Consider the following 25,893-nt stretch of genomic DNA (forward strand, 5'->3'; position numbering starts at 1 on the left):
TCAATAACTTCCCAATTCCTAGTAGATTTGATTCTCTAAATACAAATCAAGATTGAATTTTTTTTTTGGTTCAGGGGGTAGTGAAAGGATCCCGTAATATACTTCTGACTGATATTAAGTTTGCAGTCAACTAAATCTCGAAGCTTTTACTATCTAAACAAAATTTCCCGAACTTGTACTTGGGACAGTATTTGGCTTAGCTAAATATCATTTTTACTTTTATTGCTATCAAATTTAATTTCTTAGAGACAACCTAATGTTCTTTTTTATATTTATTTTTATTTTTAGTTTACAATATATGGTTCTACATAATTTTGAGTTCCAGATTTTCTCCCCTCCCTCCCCCCTCCCTCCCCAAGATGGCATGGAATCTCATATAACTACAATGAATAACTTCACATTGAATTAATTTATACATTAGTCAAGTTGCGGAGAAGAATTATGACCAATGGAATGAGTCATGAGAAAGAAGAAACAGAACCAAAACAAAAAAAAACCCAAAAACAAAAACAAAAGAGAAGAGAAAAAGGCGAGCATTAAGTGTGCCTCAATCTGCATTCAAACTTCATAGTTCATTCTCTGGATGTAGAGAGCATTCTCCATCATGAGTCCTTTGGAGTTGTGCCTGCACCTTGTGTTGCTGAGAAGAGCAAAGTCTGTCAGCCAACCTAATGTTCTAACCTGTCAAGGTATTTTGTGATATTGACTCTATCATTGTGTTAGCTGTCTTCAGCTTTGCCTTTTGAAACCTCCATAGGTATGTGATCTATGACTTTATCCAAGTAACTGACTGAAAAACACAAATGTCTGATGTTCTACACTGCAGACATACAGCAAAGTTGACATTGAAATATTAACTACTATTCATTTGCTCCAGATTGGAATCTAATTAAATTGCAATTTAATCTATGTATAACTCTTTTCCCTTTACAAGAATATTGCTAAATTCTTTATCAAGAACTTTCCTAAAATATAGCTTAACCATGTCTACAGCATTCCACTGATATTAGAGTAGTAATTCTATCAGCAAAGGAAATGAGGTTTGCATGGCATGTACTTGCAAAAGTACATTCCCTGACAGAAAACACCATCTTTTCAATATCAATATTGTCCTGGAAATGTTATGTACTTGTGAGTTATATAAAACAGCTTCAAGGAATCAAAATTGAAGGCAAACTACAAGGCAATGAAATTATGGTAGATATAAGTTGGCTGCAGCATCATTATGAAGCATTATCTACATTGGAGAAGGAACATGAAAAATATCAAGACATGGCAGGGAAAGGATATGGACAAACCATGTTTGAAAAGGAAGGGATGAGTAATCAAGTGCTGTCCTAGGGTTCTTAAAATATCAAAAACTCTAACAGGATTCTGGGAAGATGGCAGAGTAGGTCAGTAAATTCCAAGATCTCAATATTTTTCCCCACAAAAGAAATAAAATAGCAGGTCAGGACAAACATGGAGCAGTAAAATTAACAAAAGTAGGGATAGAACAGGGGCCCTCCTGAGGCAATAGGAGAAGATCTGAAGAAAAATCTGAGGACAAGGTTTAGTCTCTGAAGAGTAAACTCCTCCAGGATTGGGTCCCAATAAAGAACAAGCAGTAAGCCCTGGGGTCAGCTGGGTTGGGAGACTGTCTCAGCCTCAGCCCAGACACAGGAAACTTTACCCCCAGGACAGTGAGGGAGTTGACCTCAGAGCAAGGGAAGAACAAGGGAACCTTTGCTGACAAGAAGGGTCAGACCCAGCTGAGCTTTGGGTATGCTGTTTCCAAACATTCTTGCTGAAAAGACCAGAGCTCAACAGAAAATTTGATCTTCAAATACAAGACTCAAAAGAGACATAAAAAGGAAAATAGGAAAAAAACACATTCGATAAGGGCATACTGTTTACATCCCTACAAGGAAGATGATACACATAACTCTTGAGAACTGTATCTTTCGTACAACATTTAGAAGAGGTATACATAGACAGAAAATGTGGGTATAAGTTGACATTGGTGTGATGATGAAAAAAATTGAATTACATGGCAAAAAGGGATTATACTAGGAGAAGAGGAAAGGAGGAGGCAGAAAGGGGTAAATTACATCACATGAAGGAACATAAAAACATAACAGTAGAGGGAAGGAAGGGAGGGAGATGAGCATTGTTTGAATTTTACTTTCATCAGATTTGACTCAAAGAGGGAATAACATACTCAGTTAGGTACAGGAAACTAATTTACCCTATAGGAAGTAGGAGGGAAAAGCGGAAAGAAAAGACAGGGGTGGATAGAAAAGAGGGAACAAGTAGTAGGGGGAAAGGGAAAGACAAGAGAGGGGGCAATAGAAGGGAGGTCAGATTGAGAAAGGCAGTGGTCAAAAGTGGTCAACTTCCCCCTCTCAGAACTAGATAAATCTAGGGGAAGCTAGGTGGTGCAGTGACCATCTTGGGTCAGGAGGACTCAAATTCAAATCTGGCCTCAGACACTTGACACATTTACTAACTGTGTGACCTTGGGCAAGTCAATTAACCTAAATTGCCCTGCCTTTTCCCCCCTTTAAAATTTTTTTTAAAAAGAACTAGATAAATCTGACCACAAAATAAACTAGAAAGAAGTTAGGGAAGCGAATAGAAGTTTAGAAAAGTTAGATATCATAGATCTCTGGAGAGAATTGAATGGGGCTAGAAAGGCATATATTTTTTTTCCTCAGTGGTACATGACACCTGCTCAAAAATTGACCATGTATTAGGACATAACAGCCTCAAAATCCAAGGCAGATTGGCAGGAATACTACATGTGTCTTTTTCAGATCATGATGCAATAAAAATTATATGTAATAAAGGATCATGGAAAGATAGACTAAAAATTAATTGGAAATAACTAACCCTAAAGAATGAGTGAGTCAAACAACAAATCATCAAGATAATTAATAAGTTCATCAAAGAGAATAAGAATAATAAGAAACCATATCAAGGTTTATGGGATGCAGAAGAGAAGAAAAAGAAATTGAAGAATTAGAATAGGCAAAGAAGAAAAAACCAGCTATCATTCTTTGCATATGATATGATGGTATGTTTACAGAAACCTGGAGAATAAACTAAAAAACTACTTGAAATAGTAAATAATTTGAGCAAAGTTGTAGGATATAAAATAAACTCATATTAATCATTGGCATTTCTATTATGTCACTAACAAAGCCCAAAGGAGAAAGGGATAGAAAGTGAAATTATATTTAAAGTTACTGTAGATATTATAAAATATTTAGGAATATTCCTGCCAAAACAAACCCAGAACTATAGGAATACAATTACAAAATACTTTTCACACAAATAATTTCAGATCTAAATAATTGGAGAAAACCTTACTTGGTCATCGGTAGGCAGAGCTAATATAATTAAAATGACAATTCTACCTAAATTAATTCACTTATTCAGTGACCTATCAATCAAACTACCAAAATTACTTTATAGAGCTAGAAAAAAATAACAAAATTCATCTGGAAGAAAAAAAGAGTCTAGAAAATCAAGGGAACTGATGAAAAGAAAGGGAAAGTGGCCTAATCGTACCAGATCTTAAATTGTATTATAAAGCAGCAATGATTAAAAGTACTTGGTACTGGGTAACAAATAGAGTGGTGGATCAGTGGAATGAGTGAGGTAAACAAGGCACAGTAGTTAATGACTATAGTAATCCACTGTTTGACATACCTGAAGACTCCAGCTTCTGGGATAAAAACTCACTATTTAACAAAAACTGCTGGGAAAACTGGAAAACATTATGGCAGAAACCAGGCATACACCAACATCTTAGATTGTATGTCAAAATAAAATTAAAATGCCTACACAATTTAGGCATAAAGGCCTATAATCAACCTAGGAGAGCAAGGAATAGTTTACCTTTCAGATTTATGGAGAGGAGAGAAAATTATGACCAAATACAAGATAGAGAATATTATGAAATGCAAAATGGATGATTTTGATTACATTATGTTGAGAAGATTTTGCACAAACAAAACCAATTAAATGAAGACAAGACAGGAAGCAGAAAGCTGGGAAGAAAGTTTTATACTCACTGTCTCTGATCAAGGTCTCATTTCTCAAATATATACAGAACTCAGTCAAATCTGTAAGAATACAAGTCATTTCCCAATTGATAATTGGTCAAAGGATAGGAACAGGCAGTTTTCAGATGAAGAAATTAAAGCTATCTACAGTCACATAAAAATGCTCTGAATCACTACGTATTAGGGAAATTTAAATCAAAACAACTCTTAGGTACCACATCACACCTATCAGATTAGCTAACATGTCAAAACAGGAAATGATACATGTTGGAGAAATGTGGGAAAAGTAGAACAGTAATGCCTTGTTGGTGGAATTGTGAACTGATTCAGCCATTATGGAGAGCAATTTGGAAGTATGCCCAAAGAGCTATAAAACTGTGCGTTCCTTTTGATCTGCAGTATCATCTCTAGGGCTGTATCCCAAAGAGATCATATGAACGGGAAAAAGACACACATGTACAAACTTATTTAGAGCAACTCTTTTTGTGGTGGCCAAGAATTGGGAATTGAGGGGATACCCATCAGTTGGGGAATGGCTGAACAATTGTGGTACATGAGTACAATAGAATACTATTGCACTATAAGAAAAGATGAACAAGTGGACTTCAGATAAAACTGGAAAGACTTATATGAACTGATGCTGAATGAAATGAGCAGAACCAGAAGAATAGTGTAGACAGTAACAGTCCCATTGTGTGATAAATAAGTTTGATAGATTTAACTTTTCTCAGCAATGGAACGATCTAAGACACCTCCAATAGACTCATGATGGAAAATGCTATCCACTTACAGAGAGAGAACTTTGGAGTCTGAATGCAGATGGAAGCACACTATTTGCAGTCCTATTTTTTGCTGGTTTTTTTGTTTCTTCTTTCTTGTTGTTCCTCCCATTTGTTCTAATTCTTCTTTACAAAATGACTAATGTGAAAATATGTTTCATATGCATGTATATATACAGCCTATATCAGATTGCAATCTGTCTTAGGGGTGAGGGGTATTGGGAGGTGGAAAAAGTTTAAAACTCAAAATCTTGGGGATTTGTTCTAATTCTTCTTTACAAAATGACTAATGTGAAAATATGTTTCATATGCATGTATATGTACAGCCTATATCAGATTGCAATCTGTCTTAGGGGTGAGGGGTATTGGGAGGTGGAAAAAGTTTAAAACTCAAAATCTTGGGGAGCTGAAATTTGAAAACTAAAAATAAAATGGGGTAATTAAAAATAGAGAAACATGATACAATAATACAAGGAATAATCCAAGAAAAGTGTTTTGAAGCATTAGAACAGGAAGGGAAATTAGAGATAGTAAAAATCCAAAGCTCATCACCTGAAAGAGATCCTACAAGGAAAACCTATAGGAGCACCATAGCTAGATTCCAGCTCAAGAAGATGTTACAGGCAACAAGGAAAAAACAAGCAAATTAAACATGTTGCTACAACAATTAGAATCACTCCAGGCCTTGAAGGAATGACACTAAAAGACCACTTGACTTGGAACACTATATATCAAACAGCAAAAGAGCTGGGCCTCTGGTAAAAATATCATACCCAGCAAAACTAAGAATTATCTTGAATGAATAAAAAATGAACATTTAATGAATTATCAGACTTTTATCACTTTGTTAAAATAATGAACTTAATGCAGGATTTGACATACAAGAGCAAAGGGAAATATAAAATACAATGATTAATTACAAGGGAATCAACAAGGACAGATCGTTTACCTTTTACACATGTAAAATGCAAAACACATGTCTAAGATTGTTATTAGTAATTGGGTTGTTCATAACAAATATCTATCGAGTTATACTTGAGTATGATATGACTTTAGAAAGTAAAACTATTTAAGAAGAGCCAAATAAAGTAATTATCTTATACAAATGAGGTGCAAGAGGAAAAATTGACACAGAGAAATTAGATGGCAGAGTGAGGGCTGTTAGTTCTGGAAACCTACTTTCATCAGGAATGGGTTCAAGAGGCAAAAAATACATATATATCTAGAGAGTTGTCTAAGTTCAGAAACAAATTAAATGTTAAAGAGATAGGGAGAGAGGAGATGACAAGGGAGGGATCTCGGGGTGGGGGAGGGTGAGAGAATAAGTCAATGAGGGAAATAGAAGGATGTTTGACTCATTGGAATGGGAGGATAAGGAAGGGATCATTGGAGGGGCGGTAGGTTAAGTGATAGGAGGGCATGGTAGTGGGTAGAAGTAAAGTATAGGAGTCAGGAGGGATAGGAAATAGATACACAAACACAAAAACAAGTATCAGGAGTAGAATTTGTTAGGGAATGTATATGTCTATATGAGAATATATTTATGTATATATGTATATGTGTATGTATGGATATGTATATGTGTATGAATACATCTATCTATCCATACATATACAAACATATGTATGTATACCTGTGGTTAATTGTAGCCTTCAGGGGGGAAGTGGGAAAAGAACAAAGTAAAAAGTGCACAGCAGAGAACAAAAGAAAACTTAGAAGAAACCAAATAAGAAATCGACACCTCTTAACACAAAGCATTATATTTTATTATAAAGGCTTCTTTGAAATGGAAATTTATTGATGTATATTTTGAATCCTCTCTTATGTTCTGCTTTGCACATGACCTGCTTTTTTCTGTTCTTATTTTGTATTTAAGTTTCAATATTCATTACTAATATTTTTTTCTTTTTCCTTTTTCTATTGTATATTTATTTTTCAGTAAACTTAAGAAAAAAAGAGAAAAAAGAAATGCCAACGCTTACTGATGATAATATTTAGACTAAAAGAAATATCAAAAACCCTAGAGGTAGGGCTTTGAGCTTTAGTCTTTAGCAGATGAGACAGAGAGATCCTCACAGGTAGACAATAAAAAAGTGTGAGAAGACAATGGCAAAAAATTTACAGATTGAGAAAATGTAGATTAAAATTTTCACCGTGGTAGTGAACTCACATCTTTGAATATACACATCAACTGAATCATTCATTCAACCAATCATTCATCTGATCCATTTCTGCCCTTCCTTCCTCCTCTACTGCCTTTTTATTCAATAGCTTTTCATTGAAGAAAAAGTAGAACCTATCTTTTCCCAAGTGCTTTAAGTCACTCACTGAAATACTGGATACACAAAAGCAAACAGCAGACATATATAATCAAAGGAATTACTTTATTTTATTGACCTGACTAGCTCCATCAGCTACAGAGCAGTGATACGGACATATGCAAGCATCACAGTGTACTAGGGCAAAATGAACACAGCAGATACGGGAGGCCCATAACCATGGCAAAGTTGTCATGGAAATAAAGAGAGATGAAATATCTATAAATATACACATGTGAAAATTAGTGTTTATGAATTACAATTAGATCTTATGTGTATGTATAACATGAAATTGAATTTCATTTTATGCATACACACAAATATACACATATTAGATGTTTAATAAAGATTTTTAAAATGCATTTTTATTTTTAGTTTACAACACTCAGTTCCACAAATTTTTGAGTTCCAAATTTCCTCTCCCTTCCTTTCCTCCCCATACCCTCCAAGGTGGCATATAATCCAATATAGGCCTTGTAAACCTTCACATTAAATTCATTTACATAATAGTTCAGTTGAAAAGAATAATAATAACCAATGGAATGAATCACGAAAAAGAAGAAACCAAAACAAAAAAAGAATGAATAAAAGAGTAAATGGTTTCCTCAATCTGCATTCAGACCCCATAATTCTGTCTCTGGATGTGCATGGTTTTTTTCCATCATGAGACTTTTGGAGCTGTGTTTGAACCTTGCATGGATGAGAACAGCCAAGTCTATCAAAGGTAGTCATCACAGATACCACGTGTCTGTAATTGTGTATAATGATCTCCTGCTTCTGCTCCCCTCACTCAGCATCAGTTAATATAAGACTTTCCAGACTATGATGAAGGCCATCTCCTCCTCATTTCTTATAGCACAATAGTATTCTATTACATTCATATACCACAATTTGTTTAACCATTCCCCACCTGATTAGCATCTCCTTGATTTTCAATTCTTTGCCACCACAAAAAGAGCTGCTATAAACATGTTTGTACATACAGGTCCATTTCCCACTTGTGTGACCTCTTTGAGATACAGCCCTAAAAGTTCTATTGCTGGGTCAAAGGGTATGCACATTTTTATAGCCCTTTGGGCACAGTTCCAAACTCCTCTCCAGAATGGAGAGCGCATCTAGCTTATTCCCATTGCACATAATGTTTGCACATGGTTTTACATAGATGTTACTTATCATTTTAAGGGAGACTCTGTTTATTCCTATGCTTTCTAGTGTTCTTAATAGGAATGCGTTCCGTATTTTGTCAATGGCTTTTTCTGCAACTATTAAGATAATCATATAGTTTCTGTTAATTTTGTTGTTGATATGATTAATTATGTTGATGGTTTTCCTAATCCTGAACCAGCCTTGCTTTACTGGAATAATTCCTACCTGGTCACAGTGAATTATTCTCATGATAAGTTGCTCCAATCTTTTTGCTATTATCTTAAATTTTGCATCAATATTCATTAGGGAAATTGGTCTATAATTTTCTTTCTCCATTGTGACTCTTCCTGGTTTAGGTATTAGTACCATATTTGTGTCATAAAAAGAATTTGGTAGGACTCTTTCTTCACCTATTTTCCCAAATAGTATGGGAATTAATTGTTCTTTAAATGATTGATAGAATTCGTATGTAAATGCATCTGGTCATGGAGATCTTTTCTTAGGGACTTCATTGATCGCTTGCTCAATTTCTTTTTCTGAGATGGGGTTATTTAGGTATTTTATTTCCTCTTCTGTTAAACTGGGCAGTGTATACATTTGTAAATATTCATTCATTTCTCTAAGATTATAAAACTTGGGGGCATATAATTGGGCAAAATACTTCCTAATTATTGTTATAATTTCCTCTTCATTGGATCTGAATCCACCCTTTTCATTTTTGATACAGGTAATTTGGTTTACTTCTTTCTTTTTTTAAATAAAATTGACCATAGCTTTATTAATTTTATTGTTTTTTTTCATAAAACTTGCTCTCAGTTTTATTTATTAGTTCAATTTTTTCTTGATTTCAATTTCATCAATCTCACCTTCTGTGTTCAGTATTTATAATTTTGTATTTAACTGAGGATTTTCAATTTGATCTTTTTCTAGCTTTTTCATCTGCATGCCCAATGCATTGATCTCCTTTTTCTCTATTTTATTCACATAAGCATTCAGAGATATAAAATTTCCTCTAAAAACTGCTTTTGCGGCATATTACAAATTTTGCTATGCTGTCTCATTATTGTCATTCTCTTGAATGAAATTAGTGATTATTCCTATGATTGGTTCTTTAACCCACTCATTCTTTAGGATTAGATTACTTAGTTTCTAATTAAGTCTCTCTCTGTCTTTGCATAGTCCTTTATTACAAATAATTTTTATTGCATCATAATCTGAAAATGATGCATTGAATACTTCTGCCTTTCTGCACTGGACTGTGAGATTTTTAATTCCCAGTACATGGTTAATTTTTGTGTATGTGCCATGCACCACTGAGAAAAAAGTATATTCCTTTCTATCCCCTTTCTATCCTTTCTATCTATTTTTTATTCTCTCTCCTAGATCTATTTTCCAGGTGATTTGTTTTTCCAATAAGATATTTCATATTTTCTTCTATTTTTTCATTCTTTAGATTTGGTTTGCCTGATTCTTGATTCCTTAGAGACTCAGCTTCTACTTGCCCAACTCTAATTTTCAACCAATTATTTTCTTCAGATCCCTTCTGCATATCTTTTTTCATTTAGTCAATTTCATTTTTCAAGAATTAATTTTCTCCTGTTAGATTCTCTAATTCTTCTCTTATTTGTCTACTTTAGCTTTTAAAATCCCCTTAGAGCTCTTCCAGTAATCTTTCTTAGGCTTCAGACCAGATCATAGTCCCTTTTGAAGTTTCAGATCTGGGTAGAGTGTCACTGCTGTCCTCTTCTAAATTCACATTTTGATCTTCTCTGTTCCTATAATATGATTAAATGGTCTTTTTATACTTTTCTAGCTTTTTTCTTCATTGTAGTTACCTTTTCCCTGCCTTTTAAAGTGGATCTCTGCTTCTGGGGCGCAGGGGGCTCTGTTCCAAACTTCTTGTGTTGAGAGCTAGGCACCCAGGTATTGATTTTGTTTACTGTAGTCTCTAGCTCTGTCTGATAGAAGCTATATATTGCTGCAGCTCCTCTGATGCTGAGCTAAAGCTGGCTGGTGTGTGCCAACAATCGAGGCCCAGTGAAGTTTTTCTGAGTTTCCCCATGGGAACACTGTGTGAGTTGTTTGGGAGGGATGTTCTGGCTGCTGGAAATCTCCTCTCCCCCTAGGGCTACACTATATAGCACAGGTGGTCTCAGCCATAAGTCTGCACCGATATCTGCCAATTCCCCTGGTGGTGCAAAGGCATGCTTGGAGTCCTGGTGGTGGTGCTTTTCAGCTCAGGATCTCCCACTGGTCTGCTAATGTGGGGCTTACTGGGGTGCTTCCCTCCCTACACTGGCCTCCTTCCATTATCACAAGGGGGTCCAACTGCCTCCCGAATTAAAAAGACTTTTGAACCCCAACTTCTGACTCCTCTATTCCAGGGATTCTCCTAGAGTAGTATTCTCTGGGTTTTTTTTGAGGGAGGGATGAGAGCTCTTATGAGTTTCCTCAGTTGTTATGGCTCTGGGAAATTCAAGAAGGTGACTTTCAAACCTTTAGACTATGGACTGAGTGATAGCTCCATAGTAGCTTCTGCTGCCACTGCAGGCACTATGCTTCTGTCTCTGCTAACTCCAATTGACTTCCTTCCTGTGCTGAAGAAGTGTGGGGATTGCCACCACAGAGAGGGTGGTCTTTGCATGCTCCCATTTCAGTATGGTGCTCCTAGATGGCTCCACATGCCCAGAGCTCTCCCAGCTTGGTACAACAGATACCTCTCTTTCTGGACTCTCCTGGCTTGGAAACCTGCCAAACTCTGTTAGTGGATTCTACCTCTCCCAAAACTGTTCAGATTCACTTCTCAAGAGGTATCTCAAAGAATTTGAGGAAGCTTAGGTATGTCCCTGTTTTCACTCCACCATCTTGGCTCTGCCTGCCACTACCTTAATTAATATTTTTAATGAACAAATTACTCCCTAACGTATAGGTTCTGGAGAGAAGAATAAATTCATGTGATTTTCTGTATATGATATTCTTTCATATCATTATCACTTGTACCCCTTATATTGTCTTTAAAGCATTCCTGATGAAAAGACCAGAGCTGAATAAAAAAGAATGACTTTCCAATACAAGATTCAAGAGAAGCATAAAAAGGTAAACAGGAAAGATAAATCATAAGGATTAAAATGTTTACATTCTTATATGAGAAGATTATATTTGTATCTCATAACTTTTCATTATTAGGACAGTTAAAAGAAGTTTACATAAACAGAGGGCACAGGAATGAGTTGACTACTATGGTATCATAGCCAAAAATAAATAAATAAAATTAAGGAAAAAGAAAGAAGGATGCACTGGGAGAAGGAGAAAATAAGAGGTAAATGGGGTAAATTATCTTGCATAAAGAGGCACAAAAGAGTTTTTACAGTGGAGAAGAAGATGAGGGGATGGCAGGCAACACTTGAACCTTACTCTCATAAGAATTGGCTGAAAAGTGGGAATAATACACACTCTCATTTGAGTATTAAGAAAAACTTTTACCCTACACAGAAGTAGAAGAAGAGGGGGAATTAGGGAAGAGGACAAGGACAGAGAGGAAAATGGACTGGGGGAGGCAGTGGTCAGAAGCAAAACACTTTTGAGGAAGGAAAGAGTAAAAGGAGAGAGAGAAAAGGAGAAAGGAGAGGGGGTAGGATGGAGGAAAATACACAGTAATAAAACTCTGAATGTGAATGGGATGAACTCATCCATAAAATAGAGGTGAATAGCAGAGTGAGTTAAAAACCTGAATCCTAAAACATATTGTATATGAAAAAAAACTTTAAGCAAACAAATACACACAGAGTAAAGGTAAATAACTGGAGCAGAATCTAATATGATTCAGGTGAAGTTAAAAAAAAAAGCATGGGTATCAATCACGATCTCAAAGCAAAAGCAAAAATAGATGTAATTAAAAGAGATGAGGAGAAAAACTACCTTTTGGTAAAAGGTATCATAGACAATGAATATCAATAATAAACATATATGCACCAAATGATACAGTACCCACAATTTTAAAGGAAAAGCTAAGTGAGTTACCGGAGTAAATAGTAAAACTAAAGTACTGGGTGACCTCAACTTTTCCTTCTCAGAACAATTCTGAAGGGCTTATGACGAAAAATGCTATGCAACTTCCTGAGACAGAACTAATGAAGTTTGAATACAGATTGAAAGATACTTTTATTTTAACTTTCTTATTTTTTTTCTTTTACAACATGGCTAGTATAAAAATAGTTTTGTCTGACTACACAAGTATAATATATGTCAAATTGCTTGCATTTTCAACAGAGGACAGGGAAAGGAGGGAGGAAGGTTGAGAATTTGGAATTCAAAATTTAAAAAAAGGTTGAAAATTATTTTAAATGTAATTGGAAAACATAACAAATTTATAATATTATAAACAAAGTTATAATGCTAAAGAACAGATGAAAATGAATTGAAATTGACACATGGTTTGTTCAATCTAGTTATTCAGTATGGGGAACTCTCGAAAATGACATTAATATTAATAATAACGTTTAAGTAGGATATCCTAACTACTTAATGCAAAGACATGAGCATACTCTATGTGGCGACAAAATAATTTCCTACTTTTGGAAGAGAAACTATTTGAATATGTGAGATAAAAGTTTTGTTTTGGTAAAGAATGCAATCAATTTGGAATATCTATATTGTCACACTTGGAAATATCTGAATTATCTGTCCACAACATCAGAACTGCATGCCAGATTGGGTAGGATCTCAAATTTCAGTTGCTGGATGCATTCCACTATTGTACTGGCAATGCAAGTCTTAGCAAACAGTTCTGCACCATAGCCAGCAGTACCTTCTCAGCAGACAGTAGGGGTTTTTTCCAGTGGAAAATTCCTATCTTAAATGCCTATTTTGCTATTTATTGTCAATGACGTGTTATACCCACATTTCTAAACAGCATGTACAGCTTCTACCTATTTTAAAATAATAAATTCTCCCTTCATATTATATGTATACAGTCTACCATGCACTTCACTTAATTTATTGCATCTGAAGATTAACATTGACTGGCAGGTCACCATTCAATTATAATGTCATCTGATGGGTCACAACTCTGGAAAATTGAGTATATGTAATGATACTGCCAAACTTACAAATCATGATCAGGTATGAAATGATGGTGATCTCACAATACGTACACAATAGGTACATGAGTCTTTGAAAAATTCAAAATCCCCTTAGTAATGGCTATTATGGATCTGAATATCTTGCCAGGAAATGATTTGGAGGAGAATATTATTTTCCAAGATAGCATATTTAAAAGATAAGGAATGCATTCAAACCATTTTAATTTCATTTAATAAAACATAATTCTCCAATCCTTATATGTTCACAATTATTCTTTTTCACTTCATATTGTATTTGGGGGCAATAAATTCTGTCCATTTATATCTCTACATAAAGCAGCAATTCCTTTCATCTATTACAAAAAAATTAAGCTTCAAGATTGTGGACTAAGGAAATTCTATGATTATGAATTGAAAGGAACATTTACATGTCCTCCCTCTTCTCCTCATCTGAAAATCTGATTTTTTTGGCGTACAAAACTCCATTATGAAATGGTGTAGGCCAACAACTTAATTGTAATTTATAGTTTTAAAGAATTGTTTGGGACACCGAAAGTTTAAGAGGCTTATCCAGGGTTACAAAGCCAGTATGTGTCAGAGAAAGGCCTTGAGCCCAGTTCTTGAGTGCAAAGCAAGAATCAAGCCAGGCCATGCAACAATAATACTCTGTCCTTTCTACAATTCAACTTTACACCTTCCCTGAAATTTATAGTCTGAGTACAGAGCTTTTCAATCTTTCAACTGCAATCATTATGCCTAATCTTTTTGTTGTTCATTTTCAGTTTATATTCAAAGGAATTTTTTTTACCCATTAATCATCATCATTAAATTTCATCAGTTTAATTAGACTTACCTAAATGGGGCTAACCAGAAATACAAGCAATATTCCAGAAGGCAATGAATTTTAATTTTTATATAATGATAGGGCTCATTCCCTCATGGTCTCAAGAAGGTACTGCCTCAGTCTACTGAAATAATACATTTTTTACTGACATAAAGGTCCATCCAACCATGCATTATGAAATTTCATAAAGAACAACAACTTTACCATCCAGTGACTAAATTTTAAATCAAATTAATTCTAAATCTAATTTAGTCATATTTGACTCAGATAGAATAAACAGACATCCAAAAACTCCAGAAGTGAAATAGCATCCATTATTTCTTCACTATTTTGCATATAAACCAAAATCTGAAAAACAGTGTATACAAAAAAAAATCTTAACTGACTTAAGAGTTATGTAAGTATAGCATTCAAAGATGATAGTAATTGTACAAATACTGCTTCTATAAATGAATCTACTGACAGTCCTCTTTCTCAATGAGTTATTAGACAACTGTCTCGGAACCTTCATTTTTGAATCTTAAGAATCTAAAATATGTTACACAATTTGTGTTAGAAAAGAATGGAGTATAGCCACACTCTAGCATATTGTATTTCTTACCTTGATCAAAGCGTTTACCTGGACTCCAAGTACGGAAATAATCATCCTAGAGGGAAAATAATGTGAATTTAATATGATATGAAGAACTACAATTCAAAAATTCAGGCAAAAATCTTAAATGCCAACTAGAGAAGTTGTGTACAAACCTCTACTTCCTTTGATGGAAAGCAGTAAAAAATAAACAAAGAAAAAATATAATTATCAAGAAGAAACAAACTGCTCATATAGTATTGAAATGTCTTTCTAAAAATATGCAATATAAAACTACTATGAAATTTAAATCCCTAAATAAAATCGCTCACTACTACATGTAACCATTTTAGGTAACATTTTAATTAGTATTTTAATAAAACGAAGTATCAATGTATGGGGTGGGATTTTTCATGATAAATAAATATTTTATGTTAATATGCAATTTAAAATGTACTAGGTCTCAATTATGTAATTTCATTTTCCACCAGTAATTTAAAGTAGATCTATTAATATTGCAAGGTAACAATACAAAAAAACTATTCTACATTAGTCCATATATTATAGCCACATTTTAGTTATTACATTGTGAGGTCATTAACTGAAAGTTCAATTAAATTATAAATATAAACTTGAAAATCTGAAGGAAAGGAGAGACCTAATTAAACTTTAAATCAAGTTTTAAATCTGTAACATTCATTTATATGCTGGTAAAGGCAGTTCCTACATAGAAAGCTAATATGTACTGATGAAATAATAATTCTGGACCAAAAAGTTTAGTAAAAGGAGCACAACTATACATTTCCTTTATATACATCAGACAGATAGCAACATGTAAATGTTTGATAAAAAATTGTGTAGGCCTCAAAAGAAAAAACCAAAGCTAAATACAAAATTTACAGAAGGAACTTTTGTTCTACTTATATTACAACTCTCTAAACCAAGGATTTTTAATGCACAGTTTGTATTTTTTAAAAGAATATTTTGAAAACTTTATTTCAATGTAATTGGTTTCCTTTTTGTTCCTATATGTTTAATTTCATGCTTTCAAAAACATTATTCTGTTAAGGTGTCCCTAGGCTTCACCAGACTTCCAAAGGGGTCCACACACACACACACACATACACACACACACACACACACACACACACACACACACACACACACACAAATTCAGTCCTTCATTTAACCTCAGGAAAAAAATGTCCTGTAATATAAAAAGGAGATCTAAAACTATTCAAAGAAGTATCTTCTTTGGATGACCATAAAATGCGAATGGCATTCCCTTAAGGATCAAGACAATGTACTAATAGAATAACACTAAGGAGACTTTGATGAATCTAGAAATGGTTCTATATTTACACCACCATTAATACTATTGATGAGTGGATCAATTATGAAATTCTTTGAGGTGGTTTGTGCAGAAAAATAAAACAGATTGACAAGAGACACAATTCCCCAAAACACATCCAGTTGAAGAGAGAGGCAGAATAGAAGAGGATGGTGGAAAGAGTTTCACTAAAAATTATTTCTCACAGATTGACTTCCAGGAGCCAAGATGACAGAGTAAGAAGTAAGTTACTCTCACTCTCCATTGTTGACTTCTAAAAACTCAGAAAATGTCATCCCAGGAAAAACCCTGAAACCTACAGAGCCAGGAGAAAGACATGGTGAATAAATCTTTTAACTAGAGAAGTCTAGGGGATTAACGGGAAAGGTCCATCTCACTCTGGTGGAAAGAGAGTACAAAATGGGAGGTGTCCTAACAAGCCAGTGGCAAGCCCCACCTCAGCAAACCAGCAGGAGATCCTGCACCCCAGAGTGCTGGATCAGGCAAGCAACAGCACCAGGACCTTCTCAGTGCCTTGGCACAGGAAAGGGAACCAGTAGACTCCAGGAGCCAAACCTCCTCAAGTTTCATCACAACTCAAGGAGGCAGGTATACTCTAGCAGCCAAATTGTCTGGTGCTTCAGAGCAGCCATTCTCCAGGGGCCAGAACCTGCTCCACTCCAAGAGCTTCAGTGTTGCTGACCCAAGCTCAGTACCAGTTAAGCTGCCAGACCCTTATATCCTCCAACTGCCACTACCTGAGACTTCAGCAAAACAAGCCAGTGACAAGGTTCTTGGCCCCCAGGAGAAGACTGGGTCAGTGCCCATTGTGTTCTATCAGGAGAGGTTAAATCTAAAAGCCAGGAAATAGGCAAACATCACGAGCAAAAAGCAGGAAGTGACAATGGCCACGGGTTCTTACTACAGGGAAGGTCAAAACACAAATTCAGAAGAGGACAATATTGTTAATATACCCACATCTGAAAACTGAGAGGGGAAGATGAACTGGTCTGAAGCCCTAAAATCCTTCATGGAAGAGCTCAAGAAGGATTCTATTTATTTATTCATTCATTTATTCATTCATTCATTTATATATTTATCCAATGAGAGCAAGATTCACTCATTCCCCCTCACCTTCCCCCTCTTCCCTTCCTACAGAACTGCTTTTTCTTGCCACTTTTATGCGAGATAATTTACCCCATTCTATCTCTCCCTTTCTCCCTCTCTCAATATATTCCTCTCTCATCCCTTAATTTGATTTAACTTTTTTAGATATCATCCCTTCATTTTCAACTCACCCTGTGCCCTCTGTCTATATGTGTATATCTATATATCTATACACACACACATACATATATACATACATAACACACACATATATATACATACACAGATATATGTATGTATATGTGTATATATGTGTATGTACACATATATGTGTATATATACGTGTATACACACACACACACACACACACACACACACACACACACACATATATATATATATATATATATATATATATATATATATATATATATATATACACACACACATATATATGTATATATTGCCTTCAGGTACCCTTATACTGAGGTCTCATGAATCATATACATCATCTTTCCATGTGGGAATGCAGACAAACTTTAGTAAGTCCCTTGTGATTTCTTTTTCTTGTTTACCTTTTCATGCTCCTCTTTATTCTTGTATTTAAAAGTCAAATTTTCTATTCAGCTCTGGTCTTTTCACTGAGAAAGCTTGAATGTCCTCTATTTTATCGAAAATCCATATTTTACCTTGGAGCATGATACTCAGTTTTGCTGGGTAGGTGATTCTTGGTTTTAACCTTAGCTCCATTGACCTCCAGAATATCGTATTCCAAGCCCTTCTATCCCTTAATGTGGAAGCTGCTAGATCTTTTGTTATTCTGATTGTGTTTCCACAATACTCAAATTGTTTCTTTCTGGCTGCTTGCAATATGTTCTCCTTGATCTGGGAGCTCTGAAATTTGGCGACAATATTCCTAGGAGTTTTCTTTTTGGAATCTATTTCGGGAGGCGATCGGTGGATTCTTTCAATTTCTATTTTACCCTCTGACTCTAGAATATCAGCACAGTTCTCCTTGATAATTTCTTGAAAGATGGTATCTAGGCTCTTCTTTTGATTGTGGTTTTCAGATAGTCCAATAATTTTTAAATTATCCCTCCTGGATCTATTTTCCAGGTCAGTAGTTTTTCCAATGAGATATTTCACATTGTTTTCCACTTTTTCATTCCTTTGGTTCTGTTTTATAATATCTTGATTTCTCATACAGTCACTAGCTTCCATTTGCTCTAATCTAATTTTTAAATTAGTATTTTCTTCAGTGGTCATTTGGACCTCCTTTTCCATTTGGCTAATTCTGCCTTTCAAGGCATTCTTCTCACTGGCTTTTTGGAGCTTTTTTGCCATTTGAGTTAGTCTATTTTTAAGGTGTTGTTTTCTTCAGTATTTTTTTTCAGTAGTTTTTTGGGTCTCCTTTAGCAAGTCATTGACTTGTTTTCATTGGTTTTCTCTCATCCTTCTCATTTCTCTTCCCAATTTTTCCTCTACTTCTCTAACTTGCTTTTCCAAATCCTTTTTTTAGCTCTTCCATGGCCTGAGACCAGTTCATGTTTTTTTTGGAGGCTTTTGATGTAGGCTCTTCAACTTTCTTGACTTCTTCTGGCTGTATGTTTTGGTCTTCTTTGTTACCAAAGAAAGATTCCAAAATCTGAGACTGAATCTGAGTTGAGTTAGTCTATTTTTAAGGTGTTATTTTCTTCAGTATTTTTGGGGTCTCCTTTAGCCAGTAATTGAGTTGTTTTTCATGGTTTTCTCACATCATTCTCATTTCTCTTCCCAATTTTTCCTCTACTTCTCTAACTTGCTTTTCCAAATCCTTTTTGAGCTCTTCCATGGCCTGAGACCAGTTCATGTTTTCCTTGGAGGCTTTTGACATAGGCTTTTTGACCTTGTTGAGTTCTTCTGGCTGTATGTTTTGGTCTTCTTTGTCACTAAAGAAAGATTCCAAAGGCTGAGTTTGAATCTGAGTGCGATTTTGCTCCCTGGCCATGTTCCCATCCAACTACTTGACCCTTGAGTTTTTCATCAGGGTATGACTGTTTGTAGAATATAGAGTACTTTGTCCCAAGCTTGAGGGGCTGTGCTTTTGCTTTCAGAGCTACACAGCAAAGTCTTCTACACCAGCACTCCTCCTCCCCCAAGAACTGCTAACCCCGACCTCGACTCAGATCTAAGCTGGAGCTGGCTCTGCACTCCTGCTCATATCTGCCACTTAATTCCTCCTACCAGGTGGGCCTGCAGCTGGAAGCAACTGCAGCTGTAGTTCTGTAGCTGCTCCACCTCTGCTGCATGCAGGTGGTGGGCGAACCTCAAACTCCTTTCACTCTGTCCCAGCATCTTTTCCCACTAACCTTCCCTGTTGTCTTTGGTGTTTGTGGGTTGAGAAGTCTGGTAACTGCCACAGCTCACTGATTCAGGGCACTAGAGCCTGTTCCATCTGGCTCCTGGTCTGGTTGGTCCTAGTGCAGCCCACACTGGGCTCTGCTCTGCTCCACTCCCAGGTCCATGTGATAGACCTTACCCCGTGACCATCCAGGCTGTTCTGGGCTGGAGCCCTGCTTCCCTCTGCCATTTTGTGGGTTCTGCAGTTCTAGAATTTGTTCAGAACCATTTTGTATAGGTGTTTGGTGGGACCTTGGCGGGAGGTCACACAAGTCCCTGCCTTCCAGCCACCATCTTGGCTCCCTGAAACCAATTCTTGAGTTATCTATGAGCTTCAGTACTAGAAAAAGTATCTGGAATGCTGAAATCATATATCCCAGAACTAAAATAAGTAAATATGTCATATTCCCTGCAGTCAATTGTAAGCTACTAGAGAGTTGGAGACATGTTTCATTTAAATCCTACATATTCCCCGGTACCTGTCATTTTGTTCTTTACATAGAAAATGATGAACAAACATTTCTTAAGCACCTGCTATGTGCCAGGCATTGTGCTAAGCCAAGGAGTAATCAATAAATATTTGTTGAACTAAATAAATTTGGTGATTTGAGTACCTATTTGTCCTAAACTTAGGGATAATATTGCTTGAGTTGTTGTGACCAGAATTTTCTCATCCAGTGGCAAGCTCTCAGAGAAACTCCAAACATAGCTTTGATAGTCTTCCAATAGAGGAAAAAGATCCATTGCTAGACCCAAATTTAATTATTCCTTGATAAACATGCTTTAGCCTTTCTTCTCTACACGATATTATTGTGTTGCTTGTCTCTGTGCCTTTGCCCAAGCTGTCATCCATGCCTGGAACATATCTCCTCCTCACCTACACCTCTCAGAGTATGTCATTTCCTTCAAAAATTTAATTCAAATGCTACCCCATTCATAAGGTGTACTTCCTGATCCCCTTCCACAGCAATGTCTCCCACAAAAAAATGTCGCATTTATTTTACATACATATTTTGTATATGCTTAGATATGTACATGTTTTCTCCTTTTATTAAATGTAAAATTCTAGTGGGAAGTGGCAATTTTATATCTTTGTGTCTCAGTACTTTGCATAGCCACAAGCATATAGTAGGTTCTTTTTAAAAAGTCTTTTTTTGACTGATTGATTTCTCAAACCTTTTTAGCTTATGTTTGATTAGCACAGCCTTCTAGAACAAGGTTATTTTTGCATCAGGATGTGTAGCAATAATCTGCTAGCAGCTGTTGTGGTGGTGAAAGACCAACACAAGCCCAACAACAAGAATGCTGTTAGCCTAGATTCTTTTGATCTGCTTTACTAAGGAAAGTAACTTTAAGGGGTTAACAATCTCAGTTTAATCAAACATACATATGTCATTCACAGTTCAAGAGGAAAAGCCAGCAACTTGAACTTCAGAGCAAATAAAAGAAAATTACAGACATCAACAGACAGAACTTGTCTGATTCAAATCTCAATGCACAGTTACCAGGGTTTCACAAAGTCCCAACATCTGGGTCCACACGCCGGGTGGCTCTTAATGGATGCCCAGAGTATCTTCACGTCACACACCACTCTTCCAGTGAGTGAGAATCCCAAGGGAAAATGCCAGCTTCTGGGTTTATATATTCTGTGTAGGGCCAAAGGGCATCATGACCTAAAAGAATCACAAACCTAAAAGCCTCAGGCATCAAAAACTTGTGACTCAAACCCATGCAAACCAGGCTTTCCCTTGAGGGAAGGAGGTCATCAAAGACTCCTGACCCAATCAAAGAAACAAAGGCTAGACTCTTCAAGGGCACTTGATTAAATAAATGCTGAAAGAGAAAACAGTAAAAGAAAGTCCGACCTTAGTTACTGATACAGGATGAGACATCATAGTAGGGCCATGAGGGAGAGGCAGAAATGATAAATTAAAAAGATGAAATATCTTATAATTACTTTGAATCTGACTTTTTCACGAGCACTCTATATTTTGTATGTAAAGACATCAACCCCAATGATGTAAACTGTCTCTTTTACAGTTCCAAGGATGCCCTGAATAACATTAAAAATGTCATTTCCTAAGTGGTATCCTACTACCCTGAATGGTTCCATTTGTATCTCTTTGGTGATTATTTTCTACTGTCCTTTACTCACTCTGACTCACTATACATTAGAAACATAAATATAAGAAACTGTGTCCGAAGGGCAGTGTCAATAAGACAATTTCTTAGTCATCTCTAGAAACCTCTTTACATATTAAATTTGAAAAAAAACATTTGAATATATCTGGAATTTTTTAAAATATTAAATGATAGATCATGATATATTTTATTCTAGCTAAGGAAATGCAAATATTTGTAGTTCTCCTTTGTAAGTGACATAAGTTGATTTTCCATATGTCAAACTTCATGCTAAAATCAAGATTTAAAAAGAGAGTAAAAGATTTAGAATAAGAGGTAGTCAAATCAATGATGTCACTTTCAAATAAAAAAGAGACTGGCCATTTGTTACATTATACATCAATTTTACTACATGACTGGAACTACTACTATTTCAGAGTAATCAAAGCATTACCACTTGCAGAGCCAGAAATAATGTTAAGAGAAAATCTAGTCAAATTTTTCTTTTACATGTCCTAAACAATGTTGTTGATGCTATATTTATGAAACGTCATGATATCTAATATATTATAGACTCCCCACTCTCATGCATTTTCCATTGGCTTTTGGATCACTTGTGCTAAAACAGTAGTGTTCTATAACTTGATGCTACATAAGATTGTTGCTACTGAATAAATGGGAGTTCTGGCAAGCATGAGGCTTACTGCGGCTGTAACTAAGCCTAGATCTACATCATTTGCCAAAAAACATCAAAGGATTATCAAAATAAAGTAAAAGATCAGCAACTATACTTCAAGTCACCCTTCTAAAAGAAATAGTTTGGAAAAAAAGAGACTTTCACAAGGAAATATTTTTAAAATTTATTTTTAGTTTCCAATATTCTTTTCCATAAGATTTTGAGTTTCAAAATTTCTCCCTTTCCCTCTCTTCCACCCTCCCCAAGACAGTGTGCAATTTGATAGGGCTCAAATTATGCATTCATATTAAAAATATTTTCACATTAATCACAATGTAAAGAAGAATTAGAACTAATGGGAAGAACAACAAGAACGAAGAAACAAAAAGAGCAACAAAAGAAAAGGAGAGCAAATAGTAGTTTTCCATCTGCATTTAGACTCCAAAGTTCTTTCTCTGGATTGTGGATAGCATTTTCCATCATGAGTCTTTGGGAGTTGTCTTAGATCCTTGCATTGCTGAAAAGAGCTAAGTCTATCAATGTCAGTCATCTCACGGTGTGATTGTTACTGTGTACAATGTTCTCTTGGTTCTGCTCATTTCACTCAGCACCAGTATATATAGGTCTTTACAGGTTTTTCTTTTCTGAAGTCCACCTGATCATCATTTCTTATAGCACAATAGTATTCCATTACATTCATATACCACAAGTTGTTCAGCCATTCCCCACTTGATGGACATACCCTCAATTTCCAACTCTTAGTCACCACATGTGGGTGCTTTTGTGGTATTTATGATCTCCGTTGGGTACAGACCTAGAAGTGGTATTACAGGATCAAAGCATATTCACCTTTTTATAGCCCTTTGGCCATAAGTCCGAATTGCTCTCAACAATGGTTAGATCAGTTCACAACTCCACCAACAATGCATTAGTGCTCCACTCTTCCCACATCTTCTCTAGAATTTATCATTTTCCTGTTTTGTCATGTTAGCCAGTCTGATAAGTATAATGGTTTATGAGGTGTTTTGATTTACATTTCCCTAATAGAGTTATTTTGGTTTTCATCTCTCTAATAAATAGTGATTTAGATAATTTTTTTTCTTTTGACTACAAACAGTTTAATTTCTCCCTCTGAAAACTGTGGTTCATATCTGTTGACCATTTATCAACTGGGGAATCATTTGTATTCTTGTAATTTTGACTCAGTACTCTATATATTAGAGAAATAATGCCTTCAACAGAGACACTTGTCATGAAAATTCTTTCTCAGTTTTCTGCTTCCCTCCTAATATTGTTTGCATTGGTTTCTTTTGTGCAAAACCTTTTCATTTTAATGAAATCAAAATCATTCATTTTGCATTTGATAGTGCTCTCTATCTCTTGTTTGGTCATAAATTCTTCCGTTCTGCATAAATCTGACAGGTAAACTATTCTTTGCTCTCCCAGTTTCCTTATATTATGAGATTTGATATCTAAATCTTGTACCCATTTTGACTTTATTTTGGTATGCAGTGTAAGATATTGGCCTGTGCCTAGTTGCTGCCATACTGTTTTTCGGGTTTTCCAACAGTTTTTGTCAAATAGTGAGTTTTTACCCCAGAAGCTGGGGTCTTGGGCTTTATCAAACAGCAGATTACTATAATCATTGACTGTTGTGTCCTGTGTACCTAACCCATTCCACTGATCCACCACTACTTCTTACCCAGTACCAAGGAGTTTAAATAATACAATATAAGATCTGGTAGGGTTGGCCACTTTCTTGTGTATTTATTTTCATTAATTCCCTTGATATTCTGGACCTTTTGTTCTTCAAGATGGATTTTGATATTATTTTTTCTACCTTCACAAAACAATTTTTTGGCACTGAATAAGTAAATTAACTTAGGTAGAATTGTCATTTTTCTTATATTAGCTTGGCATACCCACATGCAACTGATGTTTTTCCAATTATCTATTTCTGACTTTATTTGTGTGAAAAGTGTTCTGTAATTGTATTCATACAGTTCCTGAGTTTGTTTTGGAGGGTAGACTCCCAAATATTTCTTAGTATCTATAGCAACTTTAAATGGTATTTTTCTTTCTGTCTCTTGCTGTTGGGCTTTGTTAGTGATATACAGAAATTCCAGTGGTCTATGTGGGTTTATTTTACATCCTGAAACTTGGCTAAAGATCTAAATTAATTCAAGTTGTTTTTAACCTGATTCTCTAGGATGCTCTATGGATATCATCATATCATCTGCAAAGAATGATAACTTCATTTCTTCTTTACCTATTCTAACTCCCTCAATTTCTTTTTCCTCTCTTATTGCTAAAACTAACATTTAGTACTATGTTGAATAAGAGTGGTAATACAGGACATCCTTGTTTCACCCCCATTTTTATGGGAAATGTTTCTATCTTGTCCCCATTACATATAATGCTTGCTGATTGTTTTAGACATTTTGACATTAGACATTAGACATTTAGACATTAGGTACTGATGGTTTCATCATATTAAGGAAGACTCCATTGATTCCCATGTTCTCTTGAATGTTCTATTTGAAAATCAAATTTTCTGTTGAACTCTGGCTTTTTCATCAGTAAAGTCTGGAAGACCAATATTTTGTTGAACATCCATCTCCTCCTCTGAAAGATTGTGCTCAATTTTGTTGGGTAGTTGATACTTGGTTGTAGTCCAATCTCCTTTGCCTTACAGAATATCATATTCCAAGTGCTCCAGTCTTTTAGTATAGAAGGTGCAAGGTCCTTTGTAATTCTGACTGTGGTTCCATGATATTTGAATTGTTTATTTCTGGCTGCTTGCAATATTTTCTCCTTGAACTGGTAGTTCTTCAATTCAGCTAAAATATTCCTTGGTATTTTAAATTTGGGATCCCTTTCAGGAGAGGATTGGGGGATTCTTTCTATGAGTATTTTTACCCCCTGCTTCTAAAATACCAGAGCAGTTTTCTTTGATGACTTCTTGAAAGATGCTGTCCAGGCTATTTTTTTTTCTTCATGGCTTTTACATAATCCAATAATTCTTAGATCATCTCTCCTACATCTATTTTCCAGGTCAGCTGTTTTTCCGATGAAGTATTTTGCATTTTATTCTATTTTTTCATTGTTTGATTTTGTTTGACTCATTCTTTATTTTTCATAGAGCCATTAGCTTCCACTTATCCAAATTCTATTTTTTAACATATTGTTTTCTTCACTTAGTTCCTTTTCCATTTGGCTAATTCTACTTTTTAAGGAGTTGTTTTCTACAGTGTATGTTTTTTTTTCATTTTGTCTATTATATTTTTAAAGGAATTGTTAATTTTTTCTTCTATTTCTCTAATTTGACCTATAAAACCCTCTTGAGCTCTTCCAAGAAGGCATTTTGGACCTGAGACTAGTTCATATTCCCCTTTGAGCATTCACTTGTAGGTATAGTGACAGTGCTATCATCTCCTGAATTTGTGTTTTAATCTTTCCTGTCCCCATAATAAGAATCTATGATCTTTGTTT

The 25,893-nt window shown here is 35.3% G+C and overlaps 1 protein-coding gene across 1 annotated transcript in view; it reads right to left on the bottom strand.

Moving 5' to 3' along the window:
* SPOCK3 (SPARC (osteonectin), cwcv and kazal like domains proteoglycan 3) overlaps positions 1-25,893 on the bottom strand; it is a 448,691-nt gene that overhangs the window by 297,724 nt on the left and 125,074 nt on the right. The window contains exon 3 of the mRNA XM_036763292.1: positions 14,819-14,864. Within this exon, the coding sequence (XP_036619187.1) occupies positions 14,819-14,864 (46 nt within the window). The remainder of the gene's footprint in view (positions 1-14,818; positions 14,865-25,893) is intronic.

The sequence above is a fragment of the Trichosurus vulpecula genome, chromosome 6 (genome assembly GCF_011100635.1).
Source record: "Trichosurus vulpecula isolate mTriVul1 chromosome 6, mTriVul1.pri, whole genome shotgun sequence".
NCBI lineage: Eukaryota > Metazoa > Chordata > Mammalia > Diprotodontia > Phalangeridae > Trichosurus > Trichosurus vulpecula.